Raw genomic sequence first — 18922 nt, 5'->3', positions numbered from 1 at the left:
GTGTACCAATTAGCTGGTAGTCAACATTCATATTATTCTCCATTCATATTCACATATTCAACATTCCTATTATTCCTTTTTTTCTCTCTCTAATAAAAATGACTAGTAAAAGAAAACCAACCCTATATGAGAACCGCTAAGAAATATCCATCAAAGCACAATTTACCAAATTCAAATCAATTCCTTCACATTTTGATAATCCTAAAGCCTGCAAAATTGTATCAGCTTGAAAATCACTACAAAAGAAAACAAACCAAAGCAGAAGAAAGATACAGTGTAAACAAAATCTGGTACAGATTTCAGCAAAACAAATTACAGTAGGCTTATTTGTCCACCGAGTAGGAACTTGGATACTTTTGCTTCATTAATAATTTGATCTGATTTGGTTTCATGTTCAACACAAAACAAACTATATGGGGGTGTGTGTGACACGGCATGGCTTTCATTTATTGGCATCTAAAAAAAAAACGATAAATAAAACATAAAATATGCCAACAATGCAAAATAAATAAATGGATAAATAAATAAATACAAAATGTGTGAACATTTTTTGTGAAATGTCTCTAGCACACTTTAGCTGCATTAAGTATGCAAGGGTTCACTTGCAAGCACAGGAAGCCTCTCGTGATAACAGTGTTCACACCTCCCCGATCAAATCGAGTATTCACATCAGCGTGGTTCATTCTGACAGATATAAACACTTTACCCATACACGGGTGCAAACCAAACAAAGTACCCCAGGCCTGTCGGAAACACAGGATCTCGGTCCTTGGCTGCTGCTGTTTCAATCTGTACTAACTTGAACAATGTTAATTAAGACAAATGCTGTTTTACAGATTTACATCCCCACAGTAGGATGAATATAATACGACTGAGTCGAAGGTGATTAAAAAGCAAACCTTAGATTTTTATATCTACAGAGCTGTAGATCAATACAATCAACTCAATGTGTTTTTAGTGAATTAAACAGATATTACGTGACAATAATATATCAAATAATAACAGGAATAATATAGAAATACAAATGAGTTTAAAGAGAGTGTAATATTGGATTAAAATGACAGAAACCAGAAGTAAACAACCACAGTATTTTATCTTTTTTAAACTAAATTTCCTTGATTAAAAAGTAAAACATCCTTCCTGAGAACCAATAATAAATGAGCGCACTTGTACAAGCAATTTGGTAAATTTTAAAATGATAAGAATGTGAAACCTTCTAAAGCAAATGAAAGAGATAAAAAAAGTCTCTGGTACACACCGGGTGTGAAAACAGAGTCACACCAATTTGTGCATGCTAAAGACTGCGACTGCTGTGTTCACGCCTGTGAACTAACTGCACTTTTGTAACGTTTTAATACATGAATCTTAATTTAATATTGGGATGCTTCAGTAATACATATTGGTCAGAAATGAATATGGCGAATCACAGCTTTGGGCAGAAAGAACATGAAGGACGATGCAACATGAAATCGTTGTTGGTTTTCTCATTGACGCTTTTAGTTGTCCACAGTGAGGTGATGTCTCTCTCTGGTGGATTAAAGCCGTCATTTCACTAGCTGGATGATGAACTGCAGTCTACTCTGGTTCTACCAAGTGTCAGCTCACAAACATGGCCGTCACAGATTACACATCCCAAGAGACCTGCACACTGGGTGTGTTTCGATCAGCACCACAGTTCAGTAGTCAGGGAGTTGGCTGTTTTAAGGATTGTGACAATCACAAAGTCTTTCTCTATCCCTCAATGCACCGCAAAATCCAGGGAACATCAATGCTATGTTCTCTTAACGGAAATGACGTCATATTTTCTAAAGCCTGAAAAATGGAGGACAAACCTTGTGTGCCTTGATTACACAGTTTGTACCTCGTCTGACCTACACCTGCCTGTATTTATATAAAACATATCAGTTTCCGCCTCCCTTTTTGTGACACTACAAGGCATTTTAAAATACAAAGCACAATACACCTAAAAATAAATTGTGCATTTCTAGATTCAAAAATACAGGTTTCTAATTACAGGGTAGACAAATCAATAGACCAGACAAAGCAAATTCCATGCAGTTTTTTAGTTGCCTACACCGTGTTATAATTAATCCTTTATTTTCTCACCCTATTGACTTCAGAAAAAAAAAATTATATAATATGCTTGATTGAATAGAACACACTCCAATAAGCTCAGTGGAGTGAATTTCCAGAATCGGTAATGAGAAGAAAACAGCAAAATACACAACAGCGCAGCACAAAAACTGCGATCGAGTGAAAATGAACACGCCTAAAATAAGGCTTTAGTGTACAACAAGAGAACATCGCAGCTCATAACAATTTTACAATTCTCATTTTATCATTTTGCTCATGTGACACTTTTATTCATTAGCGGGGCTTACAATTTAGTCAGGACACAACCGATCTGTTGAGGGTTAAGGGCCTCACACATGGACTGCACAGTGGCAGATTGGCAAGGGTGCATCTGAAACGCTCAGCCTTCTGACTGATCACTCAGTGCCTTAACTACTGAACCACTGTTGACAATAACAAGATTATAGAGACTTAATTAAGTGAAGATAAAGACCATGTCTTGATAAAGTCACCCCTAGCAATTACTGGAGTATTTGCTTATTATCCATAGTCTGTATTATTGCACATAAATAGCTCTTTGAGTTAAATTACGTAAATGCTGCTTTTTAGCCTTGTTAATTTCCAAGCCTACGTGCTGCACACTGGAGCTTCGACTTGCCCAGTGGGCTTGCTAAAGGATTTATAATTTGTCCACCCTATAGATATACATAAATAATACAGTTTCATAATAACAACATATTCACAGATATCTACTCGTTAAATTTGGAAGGATTTTTTTGTACCCAAGAGAGCATAATGAGCAACTGAAGCTTTACATATATAAGCCTGCAACATAATCCTCCCTGCTTTGCTTATACAGTGTATACACCGAGTTGATGTTATTGTGCTCCCAAAGCTGCTGAGCCCTATTAAAGCGAGGAGGGGGTGTTCAAGCCTTGAGAGGATTAAGGCAGATGTAGCACCATACCACGTCCATGGAGTAATGGAGACAGGCGCTTTTAATGTCTGCTAATCCGGTTTAGCCACTCAGGGACTGGCTACCATGTGCTCTCCTCATCCCTCCAAATGTATTCAGCAGGACTACTGAATAATACACAGCACAAAAGCACAAAGGGAACAGACCAGAGATAACATTTGGTTATTTACTGATGCTGCAGTGCAGCTTTTGTAATGGAAATAAATCAGATTTGCTGTGGGAGAAACACACAACCGGGAATTGACTGAATTAATCTGCAGGAAAATTGGCCGGTAGCCTGTTAGATGATGACGGCGAGAGCCAAGTGACATGGCAGTGAGAGGGAAAAGGAGGAGAGCTGAGATGAGGCCTGGAGGTCAAGCCGCTAGATGGCAGTCAAACCCACAGGAAATGGCCACAGCCTAGGTCTGTGTGTACATGAGGAAGTTAAACCATTAACTGGCCCACAGGGGGCAAAAATGAGGCACAGTATCATTTTAAATAAAGAGACAGCAGGATGTAACAGATTGCAAGAACTCAGTGTTTCCCCTGGAGTAATAAACACACTGCTGATACACACTGACATCTGATTTGGATTTATTACAAATATGATTTAGCTCAAGATTTTTCAAATATACAAAGAAAGCCTGTTCGGTCTGCATGAATGAGTGAACTGTCATGTTTGACACACGCACCGTTTCGTCTAACTCTAAAATGAAAGCAGCTCCGATTTGGGCACTGATTCATAAATATGACTCCCAGCTGGATGATAAACAGACCTCGTCTCCAGCTGGGCAACAGACATCTGCTACTGCAGTCACGGCTGCTGTCAGGACCCCAGACTGGACCGAGACGGATCAGCTGTGTAGTGATGGATATGTTTCTGTCTAAATGAGCTGCAAATCTGAAGTGATTTTCTGAAACACCGGTGAAGGAGATGCAAATCATCCTGTTTTTGCAGCATCTGTCCTGAATATTCTCGATAATCAGTGACAGACTAGACAGCATTCGTCTTTCCTTTTATTCAGACAAGTTTTCAACCTTTAACTCTTACAACTTTTCCCCAATATTTAAGCAAGTCGGTCTCTAAAACTCCTGAAGCTTTATGACTACTGTAGGTGTACGTGCATGCTTGTGCTTGTGATTTGATGGCCATGTGCACAGTATTTTGTGATGTATTCCTGGAATATTTCCATAAAGCCATAATCCAGCACACTCCTTTGTGGCCATTACATCCAATCCTGAGCTTGCTTTATACATTGTGGTTTAATTACAGCTCCAGTATGCATTTATCTCCTGCTGTGTTTATGGAGTTATTCGAATTTATAGCTATGAAACAATATGAGCACTACACATGTACTAAATGTACTAACGCTGTAATAAAAGTTAATTAGCTGTGCTTATATTGAATACTTACTGAAATGAGGGGGGCCTTGAGTCTCCGATGCCTCCTGTTCGCTCCAGCGGGGGCGGCAGCTCGGCGTGACTCTCTGGGCACTGAGATCCGCCATCTGAGTGTGTGCTTTCAGTCAGCACCAACTACAGCCAAACACACACATGTAAAAACAAAGATCTCAGGAAGAGCCTCTCCACAGTGACTAGTGGTCTTGCATAAATAAGCAATGCAGGAAGAGAGACTACAACAGAATGCATTTAGTGAGCTGGGAACCAGCATGGACCCTAAAGGATTATGCAAACTGGCCTACAGACACAGGCACTGTTATGTGCTTTCATAAGCTCAATAATGAGTGTTAAGTGGGAAGCTCATGTCCAGCTAAAACCGATGCACATGGCCAAATCCATGAAAAACAAGTGTGGCTATTGGTTAAAATACATCTGTCAAACTTTAAAGCCAGCATTTTTGTTCTAGACCAGGATTAACATTTCATAAATCAAATGCATAACTGGTTCAGTTAGATACAGGGATGTACGTACAGTTCATGTTTATTTTCAAAGTAGCTCTTCACAAATGCATCAAAAAGCACCAAATCAGATAAAAGTTGTTGCTACTGGAGCTGCGAGTGTTCTAAAATGTTATTTTTATCTGATCCACTAGTATTTTATGCAGTGAACATGATCACTAACACAACGTACATCTTACAGCGTACAGGGCACACATTAAAGCACAAGTATAGCTACTAAGGTTTTTTACAGTTTCAACCTAGATACAGACGTGAAATGAGAAAAGAATCTTTGAAATGATACAAGAAGGAAGAGAGCATCTGTATCAAACATAACAGAGTGATCCAGGTTAAGAACTATGAATATAAAAATGATCGAGACAATTGTGTGTTTACACCAAAAAGTTTCCATGCATTATACATACTTTCCTAACTGTGTATACTGACTGGTTTGGGCCTGTTGCAGAGTCAGCTTGTGTTTGTGCAAGCTGGGCTTCATAATTATTCATCTACATTCCCATAATGGAATTGTACTGGAGTTATAACTATACTAGAAGCACACAGACAGTGTACACAAGCTAAACTTCAGGTTCTCTAGGTCAACAACTTTGCTGCTCGTTATTTATACAATACTCGTGCCTTTATTTGAACTTTATTTGAAACATTTTTAGAAAGACTTTTTACTTATGCAAAATTCTTACCCAACCTGCTAACTATATCATGGTAGATATTCCTTCAGTTTTACTATTTTTTACTATTTTGGAATTAGTTTATATATTTTAAATATAATGATTTAATTGGCTTTTAGCATCTTTTCAAGCAGCTTCTCCCAGAGGTGCCAATTGGTCTAAGCACCGAGCATCAAAGAAACGAATGATCTGTTGCTAGAGATTTTAACTGGAAGTACAAACTACTTATTTTAAGTAAAAACAAATTGTAGAAAAACATTTTACAGAGTAAATTATACATTTTACCGAGCCTTTATCAGCCTTTATTTACCTTCGGGGTTCAGGGTTCGATTTCCACCTCTGCCCTGTGTGTTAGGGAGCTTCCTCTTTATGTTCGGGATTCCTCCCCAGTTTAAAGACTGACGTGGTAAACTAACTGGCATCTCAATTCTTTAATGGGTGAGTGAGGTATATGTAGCAGAATATCATAATTCTAACAGGGCTAACAGGGCTAAAGTCGGTATCATTGCCCACCTCATCATGTAAACGTAATGTGAACATGACTTAAGAGAATGCCGGTACTGGGATCATCTAATACTCATGACTCTGTTATCAATATGGGAAGTCAGTTTTAATATTCACGATGACAAATTTGTTGTTAAAGGTGATACAGTAGTCTGCGTTCTTTGTAAACAAGCTGATGGAAAAATATTTAATTTTTAATGGCTGTGTAAACAGCAGGGTGTCTTTTAACAGGAAAACAATATTAGGTGCTAAATCTGTTATACTGATTTAATCACATAAACCCTGGCTTATTATTTAATTATTCACCATAAAGCTTATTACACAGTATATAATCTAGAAACGACAGTAAAGCCAGTGCATGCAGCCATAAGTTTTGTTATTCATAAAGAAATGGAGCTTTTTATTCTTTTGAAATTTGGCTAAAGACGTCTTTAACCCTTTCAACATGAAGGAACCTGAAGGAAGCATCAATTACTGAATAAGCTTCAGGATAAATAACTGAATGATATGACAGGGCTTTAAATGGGTAAATCAGCATTTAAAACATTTAATCAACTATTCAAGTATTCAGCTTGTCTTGCACAAATGATTAATGTACCACTTATCTGATATTTTCAATCAGTATGAACAAATGAATTCTTTTATTACTGCCAGTCTGATATACAATTAGTAAAGGAGAATGTTGGCTTTAAGGGTGAAACGTTTTTTGCCTCTATTCATCTAACTTACACAGAATTTTAAGTGGATGGAATTTGAGTTTCAGATGTTTATGCACAGACACGGTGCATCTCAAAGAGCAGAAAGAGGTTTGATTTCACCATTTACTTTGAAGATAGGAACATTTGTGTGAACTGGTTTTGTTACTTGTAAGATTTCTTGTAATGTCTTGCCCCTGGTAGGTTAGATAAAAAAGAGAAAGAGAAAAAAACAACTTAAAGCCATGAGTATCTACTTATATGAGCTTATATTTAAAAACAAAACAAGTCTCTGTGGAAAATATTTCAAACAATACAAAAAAAGAGAGAACTATGTCAAAGAAACAGCAAGTTTATGCCAACTTGATGCCACGCAAGAATGAATATGTGGTTTCGGCAGAAACCGAACTGGACAGCTCACTGCTACTTGTTTTTGTCCTAATCGTGTCTTATGTCTTAAGGCTTTTGAAAGGATTGTGAAATCTTTTTATAATGGCACGTGTCTCAGAGGGCAGCATGTCAGTGTATCTCTCTTCACTGCATTATTGTGTACACTTTACAGTGTGTTACATGGGTGTGAGTGTGTATACATCATCGTCCCAGTGCAAACGCTGTAACGTTACACTGTGCTATATGAAGCTTAAATGTCTGTCAACAAGGGGTCAGGACGCAGGACATCCGTCTCACTTACCCAGGACACCACTCTTCCGTTGAAGCAGGGCAGCTTGGCGTTATCGTCAGAGATCTCCTCTTTGACCACCCTGTGAAAGACACACACACACAGAGCAGTTAAGACCGTTTTGAGAACTCTGAGCTCATGCTCTTGTCTATTTGCAAAAGCTGATGCATACTGAAAGCATGCCATGCTCAAATAGTAGAATTTTCCATTCAGCTCCTAACTTCTTGCAACCCATTCTGGGGATGCTGAAAGGCTCTGTTTGACCGAGCCAATAAATCTACTACATCTTGCATAGCAGTCAGTCTTCAATACTACCTAAATTAGTATTTACATAAAACTCCATGTTGAACCACAAAAAAAAAAAAAAAAAATGCAGAGATTATGCATAACAGAATACACGTGTGTGGTGTGTGCGTGTGTGTGTGTGTGGGGGGGGGGGGGTGTCAGGGCATGGGATGGTTTATTAATAGGATGATCAAGAATGTTAGCGTGAGTGCTTTCGGTGTTCCTCCCAGGCTGTAAATTCCCTACAGAAATACCCTGCAGTTAGCCTTTAACCCTCTGTGACATGGTTCAGAGCTCACACACCTGCCGGTCTCCTGTCACATCAGATGACCCTCCAACACTCACACTCACACACACACACACACACACACACACACACACAGCAGAGTATATAATATAATCCACATGCCATGTCATGCGAAATACTCTCAGTATACTGAAATTACAATCTGCTTCCTCTGATCTTGTGCAGAACATCCAGGTCATGTGACCTAGGAACTAAAAGATGAAGTTAAAGTGGGGTAAGTAATTTAAAAAAAAAAAAAAAGAAGGCTATGGCTTGCTCTGGCGCTCCAAGGCCAACAGGGGAAACTCGCCAGGAACTAGGAAAGGATAGGAAGTGTGTGTCAGCAATAATATACCACTTTAGTATAGAAGCTAGAAAAGGCCAAATTAAAGCACACAAGGAGAAACAAACAAAATATGTAATGGTTTAGGGGGAAGATGAAAATTCTTGACAATAAAATGAAACAAAAATGAGCTTTTGAATTTGAATGCAAAACCGGATAATACAGAGAGCATGCATAAGCAGGCAGAATGATAGAAGAGAAAATGACGTTTTGACACAAAAGATGTCTTTTGAGTGCTAAAGACCACAGTGGTGTCAGTTTGGCTGTTGATGTGTACACAGTAGGGGTGCAGTGCAAGGCCAATATCTGTAGCTGTGTTTGTTAAGTGATCCAAGTGCAAACATGAGAAATGCAGGTCTGAGTATACATTTTAAAAATTGTATTACTATTTTCTGAGCCCCAACAGAATTATGCAGCCCCGTGCACAGCATGCCGACTGCGTGTGGTATGTGGAGCAGCAGCTCTATAAATAAATCAGAAATGCATGCACACCGCTGTTAAAGCACGCAGAGAGAAAAAGAAGAAGAAGAAGAAAAAAAGAAAAATCTCCTCTGTTCATTGTACAGAAAAAAATGCCTTCCTCGTACAATGGCCGAACCTTTTGGGTTACATTCGGGTCTTTTTATGCAGATTGTTTACTGTAAATAATGTGGGAATATTGATAAAACATGGCAACCCTGCCCCAAACATTCATACTCGCACCTTTTAACCTCCACATGCAAGTAAAAAACAAACCGCATTTGTACCATTAGGTGAGTATTGGAGGCAAGACACAAGCAGACAAACTAGATTTAGCATAATCCATAACCATAACGGAAAAACAAGCACGAGTCAAAGACCAGGAAGTCTAAGTATTCTAAAAATAAAGCAATACGGAGTGAGCACGGACCAGGACATAACAATGACGACACTTTTTTGTGCTGAAACAAAGGCGCAGGAGACAAACTAATCAGGAACTAAACAGGAAATAGGTGTGTACAATAGGAAGATAAACCAATGACAAGACAGGGGTGGGGTGGGGACATGACTCAAATCACAGCCAAACCCATATGTAGGTGAAAACAATGAAGCACACTGAAGGAGAGGAAGAAAAAAAACCTATGTGCCACACATAGAGAGGAGGAATTTGGAATAGTATTAATATTTGGTTATATCTCTGGTGTGGAAGTTTCCAAAGTTAGCTCCTCTGCCTGTGATTGGTCACAATATCAGATGGATGCTTGCATCACTGCACGGAGCGTTGGTTTGATTTCCGGGCCTGTTATTTTCATGTTTGCTTGACAGACCGTATAGAGTTTGTTTCTGGTTGTCAAAGCAGTAGCACAAACACATTTACGGAAAAACTCAAACATGGCATTTTTTTTATCTCTTAAATGGTCCAGTTTCACCTGCTCTGTTCTGCTCGGGTGGCGACAATGATATGACTTAAATTAGCCTAAAAAATATATTCTGTTTTATATTCAAATTCATTGTAAAATGACTAAAATGAACTATAATATAAAAAGGTTAGCAATTTCAGTTTAAAACATACAAAGGAATATCGATTAAGTTTAAAAACATACGTTTCCATACAACAGAAGTTCAAAAGGTCAATCAGTTCACGGTAAACAGGACCTGGTATCTTTTCACAGGAAAACTCTGACTATGTGTTTTTTTAATCTTCAAGCATGAGCTTATTACTGTTTAATACGCTTTATTTTCTCTTTATCGAAATGATAATTTCCTGTGGATGCAGGAAATGACTCAAAAGGGTTTTGTTGCTCTAACCAATCAGGACTCAGGTGGCAGACTGCTGTTGCCTTCAAATGAATGTTTCCTCAGTATCATGTAAAAAAAAAATGTTTTTTTTCATCTTAAATAAAAACAGTGGTCTTCAACTAGATAAAGTGAGATGGTGCAAAGTGTACAAAATACATGTACAATAAAACAACCGCAATTCATTTAGTTCCTTTAGTGTTTTCCAAAGAAAAATAAGGCATCACCGTAATGCTGCTCTGTTCTGCTGTTTATGCTGCAGGCTAACACACATGCTTCTGACTCTTCAGCCGTCTTCCTTTCCCGGCTCGTTCCAAAGCAGGAAAAACCCTGAAGTAAATAATCTTCCTTGATATTTCAGTACGCTCAGCATCAATGACAGAGAACTGAAGAAACAGAATATTTTGTAAAAAACAGACTTGTAAAGATGATCACACTAATTCTGATTTTTTCAAGTAGTAATCGTGTAGTATTTAAAAGGAAATGTTTTTCGGTGACTTTACCTCTATGGGAATGGCTTAAACATATAAAACAGTGGGGTCAATCCTGAATTCTGCACATATATCCAGCAGTTTACAGTAACTTCCTTTAGCTATATTTAAAGTGATTTAGTTAAGCCAGATTTGGCCCGCAGGCCATGTGTTTGACACATGGTACATCAGTTAATTATTTTAGATCTATTTTTACAGTACACTGTTACGTATGCCCCTAAAATCGACCAAACTGACAAATATCAGTCATGTATTCTCTTAAATAATCACATGTAACCTGGGACCTGACAGAGCGAGCCACTCTGAGGTGCTAATCAGAGCTGCTTCACGCCGTCACGGCTGCCCTGTTGAGCTTCTTTCTTATCTGTTTCAGGGATTTCCTGTGATATGGAGAGCTCTCCAGCTGCAAGTCTGAACTAAGCCAGATGCTGCACATCCCACGTGGGATCCTGTCAGCAATCAAAACAAACACACAACGCACCAGGCCAGATGAATAGCACGCTGAAGGGAGCCTCGGGAGAGCAGCTTTCTGCCTCCTCTTCACACTGTGAGGGACTGCAGCTCGACACACATCTTACTGGCTCAAGCCGTCTGTAAGCTGAGAGAAAGAACCAACGCGTCTTCCTATGTCCTTAATGCTCATGTATTTAACTGACATATTAGACAGAGTTTAACTTCCTAAACATCCAAGACACCTTGTATGTTGTTGTTGGTCTTTCGCCTGCTCAGTGTTCGGGGTCGCCACAGCGGATCATGTGATCCACATATTAGATATTGGTGCTGGATTTACGCTGGATGCCCTTACTTGTGCAACCCTCCCATGTTAACAGGGCTTGGCACCTATGCTGAGAGGTAACTCTTTAGTGGCCTTGGTCGGCTCCCTGCACGGGAATCGAACGCAGGCCACAGCAACGAGAGTACGGGATCCTGCCGCTGGACCACCAAGAAGCTCCAATACCCTTTGTATAGAGTTTTTATTTTATTAAGCTTTAGAGCACTTTAACCTCGTCCCTTACCAGAAAATTAGCACCTAATTACTCACATTTTCATTATACGCCCATTAAGTTCTGTATTAACTTGCACATGATGTTTAAAGCTCAAAAAAGTTTAACTCAGGCAAATCTCGCTGATCTTCGGTTGATCTCCAGAAAATGTCGCAAGACATGACAATTTTGGGATATAATCTGAGATATAACGTGAACGAAGATAGTGTATCTATTGACACGAAACATTTTCTGGATGCATGTGAAAGACTGCAAAGGGAAAACACACCTACTATAGTAAAGGCCATATATAAGTCAATAAGTTACTCTGGCAAATGCAGGCAGGCTCGTTATCTCCAACATGTTTTTGTGATAGTGGATACAGGTTTGGTTCAATGTTACTGCGCTAGATATACTGCCTAGGACAAATGATTACAAAGGAATCCTGTGCACAGTGACTGATAAGTCCGAAACACAGCAACTGACCTCCGTCACAGGTTACATGGTCATACAATCATGTTATAAGAGTTAATAAAGAGTTATTCAGTAGCGTGCAAAAGACACCAATGCAGCACAACTGCGATTTACAGTGCCTGAGTAAAAAGACCACTGAAGACGAGTAGCTTAGCTTACTCTGGAGCTCTATTTCGTTAAAATCGTGTCTTTGTTTACTTGAAAGAATATTTTTAGATATATAAAAGATATGGTGAACCTATGGTAAATTTTATTTACATTATTGATACTGTTTTAGTTATTTTTTTAAATGTGTTTAATTTAATACAAGCAAAAAAGTGCATTGTTTTACATTTTTTGCTCGAAACATTCTGAGAATCAGTTTGAAATGAATCGTGTAACAGTAATGTGAACTGAAGTGAACCATGACCAGAGTCTATTGTTATACTTCTATTATTTAGTAATAGTGAGGGATCTGAACCCAAAGACTGATACAGACCTACTGCAAATCTTGATAATCCCTCTCGCATTTGCCACAGATCCTCTCCTTACATGTTACCTGATTGTGTGCTCCTGTACTGTGTTAAATCTTGATTATTTTTTTGTCCGTGAAACTTATCTTATGTCTAATCTCGTTTCTCTAGTTCCAGGTGCTTCCTGGTTTTGACCTCGGCCTGTTTGAGCTCTGACGCTATATACATAAAGATTATCATTCATTCATTCATTCATTTTCTACCGCTTATCCGAACTACCTCGGGTCACGGGGAGCCTGTTCCTATCTCAGGCGTCATTGGGCATCAAGGCAGGATACACCCTGGACGGAGTGCCAACCCATCGCAGGGCACACACACACTCATTCACTCACGCAATCACACACTAGGGACAATTTTCCAGAGATACATAAAGATTATTTTAACAAATAATTCACTTTCAAGCAGACAATTAACTTTGTGCCTGATTCTGCTCTGGCTCTCTTTATAGCATGGTATTAATATTAACACAGTTGATACTGTGAACAATTACTATTGATTTGATAACATAAAATTTTTATCCTATACTTACTTAAAAACATTATTTTAAACTGTTGGAGAAGCCAAGACATGTGACATATTTCATTTATATTCATTTGCATGTTCCTAACACAGTGTACATTCTCTTGTCACTGAACACCAGATAAAGAAAGTTCAGCACACTGTGTGCCGACTGAGTATTGAGTAAATAAAATCACATTTAACTTTTAGTCAATACTAAGTTATTCTTATTTCAAATAATCTTAGACATCAATACAAGTAATGCAAGTAATGGGGAGATGTGGTATCTTAGTGGTTATGGTGTTGAGCTACTGATCGTAAGGTTGTGAGTTTAAATCCCAAGGCCACAAAGCTGCCAATCCTGAGCCCCTGAGAAAGGCCCTTAACCCTCAATTGCTCAACTGTATAAATAAGGGCAACTGCCAAATGCCAAAAATGAAAGTAAGCAAAACAATGCAGATGTCTTGGAGATAATATGCTGTGTTTCTTGTTATAGCTACCTCATAAATTTAGCTATGTTTTAAAAAACTCCAAGAAAGCAGTTCAACAAAACTAAACCTTTACCACTTGAGTGAACCCTGAGAGTTTGAAGGACAAAAACAATGTTTGTTCATGCAATCAGCCTTGTGCTCCTCAGGCCCCGACGCGCTGTCAGGACCGAGAAGGACGGTGTAATAAACGCTGCAAGTCAACTGCGCCTTGCAACCAGGAAAAGCCGGTTCCGCTTGCAAGGTCATGCTGGGATGCGAGTGTATGACGTGTGCTCACGTGTCAGGCCTCTGATGTTTAAAAGGCCCTGATGAAAGTCTAAGATCACAGGTGTGAAATGAAAACCACAACACACGAGGTCTCCAAACACAAAATCACGTCTGACACTTAAATGCATTTCCAACCACATAAACACACGCAGTTCCATTACCGCTGCCACTTCGTTTCATTTCCACATCCTTCCTGTGCACACACACACCTCCTCATTTCCATAATATGGAAGGGAAGAAAAGAACTTATACTGAGATAAGTTAATACCGAGTCTCACATTGACGGCACTGATGAAGCGGTAAAAACCTTGTTCAGTAAATTATTCAACAGCAATTTGCAAACAATAACAATTTTTAATGTTTAAAAGCACAACATGTCACACTTAAACTCTTTTAATGTTAGGGAACATCTGCAAAAAAAAGTTCCTGCTATCACTTATGTTACAGTACCTATAAATCTGCTTCCTTGCAAGCTTTTCTTTATTTCTCTCTTCAAGGAAATAAATCCACAAAGCCCAAGTCTAGAAAGATTCAGCTTTACCTCTGACTGTTAAAGTACAAACACTAGAGACTCTTTCCAGAAATGCTAAATAAACTGTCCGTAGAAAACTTCACCGTATCGGCTATTAGACACCTTTTTAAATCAGGGTATGTGGAGCATTTAGCATTCAAACCCCTGCGTAATTTGTTACCATAGTAACGATAATGTATTGTAATGAGTGCAGAGATATAAACACGCGCTTTGTCTCGGTTATAGAAAATGAATCAACACCTTCTGAGCTGGGCTGGGATATAAATAACATTCTGTGATATAAATGAGCATCTAATAACTAATATGACATTATAATGACATTAATACACTAGAGAATAATGTGTAATAAATATATTTAGGGATATTTTAAGGGCGTTTATATGAGCATTGATGCATTAGGAGCGTTTGTAATAAAGAATCGTTTCCTCTATGTCTTACATTCACAATTTTTTTTTTATTATTCAGAATTACTGTTTGCCATGATGTAATCTGAGCTAAATATAACGTGTGAAACCTGCTACTGATTGTGTTGCCATGTGCATTTTCTCTCACGGAGCACAGCATGATTGTAACACGGCCTTCAAACCCGACGCTCAAAAGAAAATGCAGCTACATCTACACGAGTGAAAATTTAAAACACGTTAGTAGAGCAGAAGTTGGGGTTTATTTTTTACTCTCGTCTACTCATTTGTTTCATGTCCTGGGCAAAATCGGACCCGAGCACAGAGCAATGAAAGAAACTGCAGTGATATAGGACCATGGTTCATCCTACTGTATGTATGAGACGCTTCTATAAAGAAACAGAAGGAGCTACAATGGAAACTTGAGGGATGATGCACGAGGCTTGACGCTACGAAGACTATTTCCTGTACAGGTTGAACCGAAATGCAGTGACTGGAAACACTCCTGATTAAAAGTGCCTCAAATAAACTTAGAACATTCCTAGTAGCAATGCTTTCTTAAAATTTCTCAAAATAAAGGACTTACAGGAGTGAGCTGGGTTTTGACGCAACTATTCATCTAAGCCTGCTTTACCTGTCGGTGTGTGTGTGTGTGTGTGTGTGTGTGTGTGTGTGTGTGTATGTGTGTGTACTAAATCCCAATGAGGGCATAACTCAAACTCACCATGCTGCTATGAAGCTACAAATGAATGGCCATTACTACAAGTGAGCAGTGTTTATGAGCGTAAGGTTGTCAGTTCAAATCCCACACTGAAATAAGCTCAGTAGTAGATTCATTTCATTGAAAAGCATACAGCATACAGGTTGTGAGTAAACCGAATAACGTGAACACAATTCGTTTTAGTACGTCTAACGTGTATTTCCAAAGCCCTGAGCAATCACCTGAACATTACACACTCTACATCATTTAATCTAGTCATTTTAAAACTTGTTTAAATTAAGTTAGAAGCAATGAAATCATGTTCATTCTTTCATTCTTTCATCTTCTACCGCTTATCCGAACTACCTCGGGTCACGGGGAGCCTGTGCCTATCTCAGGCGTCATCGGGCATCAAGGCAGGATACACCCTGGACGGAGTGCCAACCCATCGCAGGGCATGAAATCATGTTGTGAAACGTAATGTTTTTAGATTGGACTCTTCAAAATGAGCCTCTGGACCAGAGAGGGTTAAAGGGAAGTGCTCCGAGTGCTACAGTATGAACACACAACCGTCCAATCGGTAGTCCAGGACTGATTTTCAATTACAGGTTTCGAAATCCTTTATCAAGAAAGACAGTGTTTTTTTTTTTGACAGTTTTCATTCTGGAGTGAGGAGTGGTGTGTGTGGGACACGTACATTAAGTCAGTCATCTTCAGTATATGCATTGTACTGGATTTTGGGAATACAGGGCAGGAGGTGGGAGTATACCCTGGATAGCAGAGCATCATGCACACACATTCACACACACACACACATACACATTCATACCTTGGGACAGGTTTAGAATAGCCAATCCACCGACTCGCATGTGAAATTATAGTATTAGAGTTGCCATTTATATAAAACAGACTAGTCTAGTGCTAGACCGCTGCTCCCACCCAAATTTAACCCCTACTTGTGACTTCTTCAACGTTATAATACTATATTTTATTATAGGCTTATTCTATTTGGGACTATTTTTATTGTGTGTGTGTATGTCCTTAGTTTGTTTTTGTTGGTTCCATTCGTTGTTGCAATCTGGGACTAGGAACTAAGGAAAAAAACATTTCACTACATTTCATCACACATGTACATGACAAATAAAGAACCTTGAACCTTAACATAAGTCCAAACCACGATTCCATTACGACATCTGATATACGCAAAAAAAAAACTGTTAAGTAAGACGAGATGTGTTGAGGAATGTACAATTTCAATAATATTTCAAAAACAAAAAGACTGGAGAGTCACCTATTGCTTTTGTACTGGTTTTGATGGTACACAGTTTGCTTTTGTACTGGTTTTACTGGTACACAGATTTGAAAACATTTGTGATATAGAAGCTGTGTGAATGTTTTTAGACCTTTTCAGTGAGACAATTCAAGTCGATAAGTGCTGACTCTTTGAGCTACAAACGTTTTATGATTGCTGATTCCTCGTCTTTACACGTGATAGATCAAATTGTTTCATGAAATTATAATGTGCTTTCTAACTGAAATTTTTATTAAATGATAATTTAAGAAATACTGTCATGATAGTGCCTAATGGGCGCTGAATGACACTTTCCATCAGCCCCAGCATGTCCGCATTACCCTCACCTGTGTGTTGTTTATCACCGCTAAATAAGTTCCTGTTTTTCAACGTCTTATTGTAGTGTTTGGGTTGCCATGTATATCGTAGTGTCACTCATAGTCTGCACGTTTTGTCTTGTATCTCCTCTCAGGATAATGCATCTCGTTTTCACTGTTTTCTTTACACCCACTTTCCTTACATCCATCACTTCTACAAATCCCTGACAAATGACACCAATTTGCATTCTTTTGCACCACATGTGTGCATTGACAAAACAGTAAACATTACTGTTATTCTGTCAGCCATGTCTGTTTCATTAACAAGATTTATTACCGTTTTCCTCGTAAATGATCATCTCTCCTAAAGCTCTTGATTACATACATTAGACTGCAGCTTCAGAGAGGAGCGGTGCAGTGGATCCTTCAGTCACGCTGCTTCATACACGCTACTGAGAGTCAAACACCATCACACCTTCTACGCTAACCAGCAGCTCAGACAATAAAACAAGGTTTATAGGGAAGCATTTCACATGAATTACACTTCAACCTGATGGCCTTTTCTTCATGAAAAACGTATTTAAAAAATGTTAATCTATATGCGTCAGCTTATAAGCTTTCGCCTGAGAGAACCGGATCAAAGAGTCGACTCGCTTGCGAATGACTCATCACTAGGGGATGGCGTGTGAAGCGAGGCAGTCGCTAAGCTCTTTGTCATAAGATTAGCATTTACAACATGCATCCCAATGATGTTTTACGTGTTTAAAGGTGCAGCTGAATTATTATTATTATTATTATTAATTATTATTAATTATTAATAACATTAATATTACAAATCCATAATGGTGATCATCACAGGGAGTTAAAAAAATACATTATAAAATGTAACCTCATGTGAATTATTAGAATTGTAATATAAATTGTTAATGTGAAACAAATTAAGACCCAAAATGTTACTTATTTAACTCTGGATTCATTCAGACCTGAAGATTAGAGCCAGGTGATATGACAATCTAATACTGACATATGAAAATAAATCAATATGTCAATAATCACATTAAGAAGTACTGGAATACAGTGGGACAACAATCATTTTGTAGAAACATTTTATTTATCATTAGATTGAAATACGATTATTATTATTAAGCCCTTGTTTTTCAAATTGAGAGCCATTACAAACCAACGGAGGTGCCATAATTGCCACAATATAGGTCTGATGATCTAATTATTTTTCCCTCCCCTACTGTAAGTGTTCATTTAACACTTTCATGGCAGAACAAACTGAATATAACACCAGACTGATTTGTCTAATTTGTCTAACAGAGTGTTAGGACTGTGCAGTAAACGACTGTGCTACGTTAGTAAGACGGTTTGGAACAAAGCCACTTCAGGTCAGCTTGGATTAGATTTCATCTATGTGACATTTTCATGAAGGTGATCTAATTAAAGCCTGGGCTAAGCTTAGAATAGAGCGTGGTGTGCATGAGATATGTTAAATAAACTGTAGATTAATGTTTAGGATTGTAAGAAAGCAGGTTGGTTCATGTTACACCTTTGGGAATTAAACAAATATAAGATGGGGGGTGCAATAACAGGGGCATTGAGCAATAGATGTGAAATACAGGATAAGGGTTGGGATACAGCCACCTGAGGTTCAGAATGGTCACGTGACATTATCTGTACCTTCTATATTACCATTATATTGCTATAAATATTATATATATATATATATATATATACCTCAAAGGTTAAGGGTAACATTGAATAGGATTTAATGTAAGAGTGCAAGAGCTAATTAAG

General features: G+C 38.4%; 1 protein-coding gene across 1 annotated transcript in view; it reads right to left on the bottom strand.

Annotated features, from left to right (window-relative positions):
- The window catches only part of dvl1a (dishevelled segment polarity protein 1a), a 37838-nt gene that overhangs the window by 17878 nt on the left and 1038 nt on the right, over positions 1 to 18922 (bottom strand). Inside the window, exons 2-3 of the mRNA XM_060893396.1 lie at positions 7509 to 7578; positions 4446 to 4567 (exon numbers count right to left, since the gene is read on the bottom strand). Coding sequence (XP_060749379.1) covers positions 4446 to 4567; positions 7509 to 7578 — 192 coding nt within the window. The remainder of the gene's footprint in view (positions 1 to 4445; positions 4568 to 7508; positions 7579 to 18922) is intronic.

The sequence above is a fragment of the Tachysurus vachellii genome, chromosome 19, assembly GCF_030014155.1.
Source record: "Tachysurus vachellii isolate PV-2020 chromosome 19, HZAU_Pvac_v1, whole genome shotgun sequence".
Lineage (NCBI taxonomy): Eukaryota > Metazoa > Chordata > Actinopteri > Siluriformes > Bagridae > Tachysurus > Tachysurus vachellii.
This window is presented reverse-complemented; position numbering and strand designations above follow the sequence as displayed.